The 7,500-nt window shown below is 36.1% G+C and overlaps 1 protein-coding gene across 1 annotated transcript in view; it reads left to right on the top strand.

The window, feature by feature from the left end:
- LOC138039278 (uncharacterized) overlaps positions 1-7,500 on the top strand; it is a 54,667-nt gene that overhangs the window by 17,848 nt on the left and 29,319 nt on the right. The window contains 7 exon segments of the mRNA XM_068885491.1: positions 1,263-1,355; positions 1,739-1,818; positions 2,535-2,598; positions 2,723-2,811; positions 3,669-3,717; positions 4,669-4,776; positions 5,858-5,980. Coding sequence (XP_068741592.1) covers positions 1,263-1,355; positions 1,739-1,818; positions 2,535-2,598; positions 2,723-2,811; positions 3,669-3,717; positions 4,669-4,776; positions 5,858-5,980 — 606 coding nt within the window.

Consider the following 7,500-nt stretch of genomic DNA (forward strand, 5'->3'; position numbering starts at 1 on the left):
CCAACCGAGTGGCTTTATAGTTCAGTTGGTTGAGCATTGCACCAGCATCGAAGAGGTCATGGGTTCGAATCCCGTTGAAGGCTCCTGAATTTTTCATATTTCTGTAGCAAACAATAATTATTGCTTTATTGTCCAGATGAATGCCAGGATGACTTGTCTTTCTCGTCTAAAGATTTTTCTGCTTGAAACTGTACAAAATGAGGGGTGGTCCACGGGAGTAGTCCATGAAGGGGTCCATAGATTGGGTCCACAGTGGTGGTCCATATTCCTGGGGTCCATGTTTTGTATACGTCCTTCGTAGTTATCAGTACGGCTACTATGATGTATAAATAGTTAAAATTTAAAAAAACGATCTCTGGCTAAAATGATTAAAAAACTACGAGCTTTCGACTGCCCGAACTGCAGTCTTCGACGGGTAAAATGAATGATAAGAAATCCAAGAGAAAATTTAAATAAAAACGTACATTGCAAAATGATGAGAATGTAGAAAATTTATGAATATTTGTTAAAAAGAATGTTGTATTGTCCAGGTAAAGGGCACGAATTGTTATCTGCGTTGGGTGTCACTGTGGTATGCCACGCTTCTAATGTTTTTCTCGTTCTGTTTTTCTCATCGATTTCTTATCATTCATTTTACCCGTCGAAGACTGCAGTTCGGGCAGTCGAAAGCTCTTAGTTTTTGAATCATTTTAGCCAGAGATCGTTTTTTAAATTTTAACTATGTTCCATCCTGGCTGCGGCCCTTCAATATTTTCACATGATGTATAAATGTTTTAACCAAAAAGTGGTCCCATAATACAGTACCGGTTTAAGTATTAAGTTGCCAGCCCTGTCTTGCTTCTTGATCTCAGGCCTTCTTCACAACTGTTTACAATGTACATGCATATTTCTGTTTAACTGTGATGATCTTCAACTCTCATGTATTTCAATATAGTTTCCTCAATTCAAACTTACAGGGGTTGTAATAATAATACATGTAATAATGTTTTATATTTTATTCTACATCATTCACTAAAGAAACTTCATTGGAAATGAAAGCCTTCGTCGAAGACATTAAGTTGTCTTTTAAAACAGTTGTTTAATGGTACAGGGTAGAACCAAGGACCTGTTCAAGGATTTTCTTCTCAAAGCTACTACATATTGTAGTCCATTTCACTTTTCAATCTTTCATTTTTTTTTTTTATTATTATTATTTTTAATTGTGTATAGTAAGAGGGGCTTTTTAAAAGTGCACATGATTGAGGTGTGTAATTTTTCTGTAGGTCTCTGTAGTTTTTAGCAGGAACATGATTAGAACCTTTATCAGCATCCTGAAGTCAACTCAGAGTTTCCTCTACAAGGCTGCAAAGGAACTTGTAAGTGAGAATCAAAATGCAGTGAAATGACAATAGTGTTTGGTGGGTTTTTGGATGAAGATAAAGTGCCGCTCAAAGATAATTGAACCTGCAGCAAACACTTTCAATGCCTTGAAAACAAAGAGTCAACATGTTTGTCCAAAAGGACCAACACGTCGACTGTACATGTGTTAGTCTACTGTATGAGACAATTTAATTTCCAAGTCAATAATTACTGTAAGTTGTGTTGTTCAGTGGACAGGTTAATGTCCCAAACCCAAGTTTCTATAATAAAATTATGGCAGAAGTGTTCTTAAAGAATGTTACTGTAGTCTTAATCTACAATGTGTATGCATGGATGTGATCAGCAATGCAATGCTGCCTTTGTTTTTTTTGGAATTCAGACATCATCTCTTCCTGTGTTGGTTAGTCAAAACAAAGACTTGGAAGTCCCTGCTTCATTACTAGAACAGCTCTTGGGAGAGTAAGTGATTAAGTACATGGTTGTATCATTTGTTTGTGAGTTTTAGAATTTTTTTCCCTCCAATGTATGTATTTTTTTAATCCATGAAAAAAGAATGACAGGAGGTGTTTCAAGCATTTTTTCTTTTTCACCGGTCACAGTAGCTTGAACATCCATGTAAATGTATTAACTCACAAACACTAAGTTGTATAGACATGAATACTATTTTGCTCAAAAAAAGCCTATAACAAGGACACAAGTTGCCTGCCAGCCATGTTGAGAATTACAAGGTTATCCTCTGAGGGGAATGGACTTGATCTACCGTATAAAGTCATCTAAATGAAATGTTTTGTCTGTCCACATGAAAATGACGAGTAGTCTTTTTTTCCAGAATATATCACACGTTACATATCACACGTTACATAATGTAGCTTTGTATGATCTGGGATAGGAGTTTAGTGTTTTAAACATTGCTCATTAAAAGCCTGTGTGAGTCATGGAATGTTAAGTTTTTCTGTTCATGAAAATAACCCTTGAGTCAAAGCATTGCTTGTGGAGGACATATTTGAAACTGGAAGGGCACAGTGTATGCTAAATTTTGAAACAAGACAGGTGTGCAGAAAATACTACTTCAAGTTAGTTGGAGTCGAAGACAAGCATTTCATTGGCCCTCACATTGCACTTCAATTCCTAGTGCAGTTTGTCACACTGTGCTTAATCAATCCATTATTTTGTAGGAATGGAATTGTGCATTTTGACAAGCTTACCAAAACTGCAACTGTGGAAAACTTGTTTGGAATAGTAAGTACCGTAAACATCCATTTTCCACCAATACATACATGTAAGGGCAATGCAATGATGATGGTAAAATCTTTTCTCCTTGTACTGTAGCTCAGGGGAACTTGTAACTCTTTTCTTCTTGTAGCTCAGGGGAAGTAGACCACAGACGCTTTTGGCTTGGTTGCTGGAGATTTTTGACCGAGGATCTGTTGGTGCTTCTAAACCAGAATCAAGGTAACAAAAGAGTTTATTTATCTTATTAATTTCGTACAATACAAGTAAGACCTTTGCATGATAGAGCTAGAGCCTGTTTGAAGCTGAAATGTACATTTGTCTTCACTGACCTGTTTCTGGAGTGAGAACAAAATTGAATAGCCTCTAGATTTCATGTTCCAAGAACTGTAATCAAATCAACTTTTGAACTGTAATCAAAATTTGAGATGACTTCCATACCTTTAATTATTTCTAACACACACTAGTTTTATTCTTATGTATATAAAGGTGCTGTAACACTGTGCATGCCAATTTTTCGTGCAACTTTTCTCACAATGCCATAGTGAGACAAGTTGCAAGAAGCATTGCCCAAAGTAACTAATCCTTACAATGGCCAAAAAAGTTGCGAGAATAGTTGTAGAAACCGTTGTGGAAAGTAGAATGGAGTTCTACTTTCCGCAACGCTTCATGCAATGTTGCAACAAGAATTTTTTCACTCATTGTGTATTGTAACATTTGTCCTGGGACTTGTGTTACAATGGTTTGGGGCACCAGCCAATGGAAAATTTCATGTTCATTTTCTGTTAACTCATGTGATCATCGAAAACGGCAATTTGCGAGAAACTTTGTCTAGTGCAACACCCATCAAATTGCAAGACAAGTTAATGCAAGAAAAATTGCCAAGTGTAACAGTGCCTTAAGTGCAATCTGATACAGGCAAAACTTTAAGGGGATGGAATTTTTGCACCCTTACTTCGGAACAGGCCCAATCAAATGCACCGTAATGAAATATAATTACCTACAGTAGTTTCTGTGTATTAAAAGTACAGTTATTGATTAATGATAATAACATTGGTTTAAACTTTGATTCTTTTTAGCCCCATGGCCATGACAGTGGAATCTACCAGGATCATTGTTTTAAACCAGGTTTGTGCAAGAACTACTTATATGGTACACACACTTATAAGTGCGGGGTGCAAGGCTGGAGATTTTACTGTCTGTCAATTTATGATTTATGATACACTGTACGTGCATACAGTGTAATTATTAAGCCTAATACCATGCTGTATATTGCTGTTTCAGTGATTACATGTAAATGCTAATGTCACCACAATAGGTTTAAACTCCTCAAATGCATAACCGTAACAGTCATCATTGAAAGTGTTATTTTAAAGCTTTTATTTCAGTGATCTTTAGTTGAGGGTAAATTCACTCAGGCCTCATCCACACGTAACTGGATATTTTGAATCTGCAACTTGTTTTCTGGGGATTCAAAAGTTTTCACCTCCACACATAACATATTCAAATCTAATTTGCCCATCCACAGGTATCTGGTTTCATTCTAGTATTCAGGACTCCTCTGTGACTTAATCGTCACCAGAGAATGCGCCATCAGATGTGCAAGTTGGCGACAAGGAAAGCAATAGCATTTTGTTCAGTGGCCATGTTGAAGATTTACAAGACTGGATCTGAGTTTGTAACTTCATCAGATTTGAAAATACCTGGATTTGACTGTCCACATTATTCCAAATTCTCTGTGTATTCAAGACTTTCCACTCTGGAGAGCTGATTTTAAAAGTTGCAAATCCGCAAAGAAAAATTTGCGGATTCAAAAATATCTGGATACGTGTGGACAGGGCCGTAATTAGCATGACAGGCTTTCGTTATGTAGTTACGCAAGCATTTGCCTCCCATGTGATCCATGGTTGCATCTTGTGTGATGGTGGTATTAAATTTTGTGAGTTTATGATTGATTCAAGAGACTTTCAGTACGATCCAGTGCAAAATCAGTTTACTAACACTTAGAATTTTTTATCATCATCAAGTCCATTAATAGTGTGTCAACATACAGGTTTCACTGTGTTTGGTTTTGAACAGCTTTTTCAGTTAATCAAAACAAAGGCAGATTTAGATGAGGGTGACAGGGTAAAACAATCAGCGCTGTTTTTCCTTCTTGAACATGCCTACTTCGAAGCAGATTTTAAGGTACGGAATTAATAATGATATTCTATATAGGTGTAAGCAAAAGTAAGATGTAACCTTGATTTGTCGGTCCTTTTTGATTTTTGCATAGTTGAGTGCATACTGTACTCTTGTCATGTATGAATTTCTATTGTTTTGTTTGATCATAATAATCTATAGATGTTCTATTCTGTGGCAGCTCTAAGAAGTCTTTACTATTGATAATACATTGTTTCTTCCTTGATTTTTCGAGACTCAAAAAAAACCTTTAAAGAACAAGTGGAAACAATCATGCCACATTATTATAAAAATTATTTCAGTATCATTGTTCTAGTTATATCACTTACATCATCTAATTGAAAAGCATACAATAAGAGCTCTTTTTCATTCTTTGGTAAGTATTTCCACGAAAAACATTGCATGTCTCCTTAAAAGATCTCGTTGAACATAACATTATTAGTGTCTTAAAGAACGTGCAAAAGTACTTTCAACTGTTTGTTAACAAACATAGACCTATTCTTACTGTAGAATTATTTCTTGTAACATTTTTTTTGCTTGCCTCTTAATCATCATCACTTTCAAAAATGTTTTTACTTATCATATTTTACACTCTCCGACGTAAATGTGCATTGCATGCAAATTATATAAATTTTCTTTCCATTACTTGATAACGACGAAAGTTGCCGTTGAAACATCATTGCTTTTAGCACTTATTTTTCCCATTAAAACAAAGCAATTTTACCCAAGAAAAAGTGCAGAGAACACCACATTGCATCTGCCCTTTGCTGAACACAGTTTTATCACCATGCAGAGCAACTGCAGTTAGTCAGTAGTTAGAGCGGTTTTCAATTGAGTGCATGTCTGCGCTCGGTCCGTACGCCATGACGTCGGGCCAAATATTTTCCCGTCTGGCCCTCCCACTCAGTCAATAAGTACATAATATTTTGCCAGGCAGGGTGTTAAGCAAACACACTTTAAAAGTATGAAGATCATAGTACAACTTTAAAGCAAGACATTGTGTGCTCTTTCATCCAGGTCTGTGAATTCACTGTCCATAGTATAATTTGAACGGTGATGTTGTAATGTTGTGCACTACTTTCTACAGGTAACTATGAGCCCATTGTTAAGACAGACATCTGGACAGAGATTTGTCAGCGCAATGAGAGAACTTTCATCCCGCAAAGAGATGAAACAGGTTGAACTTTATGAAGTTGTCCAACATGCCAAGGTAATCTTAAATTTTTATAAAAGTGACGACACATTTGAAATTAAATTTGCAAGACATGTTTCGGTCTTGCAGCGACCATCTTTAGTTGAAAGTAGAATTAATTTGAAGTTACATTTGAATTTATAATATGCTAAACAAAGATAAATAACAACGTGAAATAAATTGGGAATCTAACAAAATAGCCAAAGGTAACAAAAAAGAGTGTACAATGGAACATGTTGATTAGAACGAGAGAGTTAAATTAACATGATATAATTGCTTATTTATTTAAATTCTAAATTGACAAGGAGATCTCGTGTCCTTTCAAGTTGTCCTAATACTTAGAGGGGATATTTAGTGGACTTGGAATGAAGGGCATTGTACGATACAGTGGTCATGGGCTCTGGAATTGCATCCAGTTGCAACTGGCTGGAATCCCACTTCAACTACTGGCTGGATGTTGTATACGTATTCCGGAATGGATAACAGACTGTATTAAGGAGGGGTGCTTTGGAACTTGCTTGATGTACATGTAAGCGTATTTCCACTATCAACAAAACAATATGGTTTTTTTGACAAAAGAAATTGAAGAATTACAGTGCGACGCGCCATACCGTGGCCACCCAACAAACATTTTTACAAGTTAGCTACTGATCAAGATACGCGAATTTGATTGACAGACACACCTCCATAGAAAGTTTCAACGCGCAAGAACCAAATGGAGGCTTGTCTGTCAATCAAATCCGCTCACACTGATTGGCTAACTTGAAAAAAATGTTTGTTGGGTGGCCACGGTAAGGCGCGTCGCGGTGTAAGTGTGCCATCAGAAAAAAATTGTGCAGAAATGTTTACAAAATAATTCTGTAAACATCCCATGGTTGAAAGAGAGGCATACATGCTCAGACGATTTCCTAACTTATTAGACCTTTATTGGTCTAAACTTACTTTGTAAATAAAAACCTACTCGAATCAACGAAGCCATAGACAAAAAAACGAAACGAAACTATAATTCGAACGAAAAATGGCTAATGTTGAACTTTCTTAAACTTGATCGAATACGTACGAAAACTACATGTAAACTGACGAACCAAACCTTGAAAAATTATCAGTTCCTTTTACAGTGCACAACACTAAACTCTTGATTACTTGTTGTTTGATTTTCCTAGATGGGGCGACGACGCCTATATAATCCAAAAAAGTTCTGCTAATTAATAGTCTGTTTGTTTCTCGTTTACAATACATGTACCTAGTGTATTATGAATTTTTGAATTTTCTAATTGAGTGGTGGCAGCAAATCCAATTGGAAATTCCAAGTTAAATTCTTAATTACCCATTCGAATTTTAGCTTAAAACTTTGCAATGGAAAGTGCCACAAAAATATAACGTCCAAGTAGTTTCAAATTATTTTGCGAAAACGTATCACTTTTATGTAATCATAGAGGCACTTTAAGGACGAGATCTGTTTAGTTGAGTGGACCAAGGTGTTCATTTCAAGGTCTCGCATTAATTTTAAGTATCGTCAAATTCCCTTTAATCTAATC

Source organism: Montipora capricornis, chromosome 2, assembly GCF_036669925.1.
Source record: "Montipora capricornis isolate CH-2021 chromosome 2, ASM3666992v2, whole genome shotgun sequence".
Lineage (NCBI taxonomy): Eukaryota > Metazoa > Cnidaria > Anthozoa > Scleractinia > Acroporidae > Montipora > Montipora capricornis.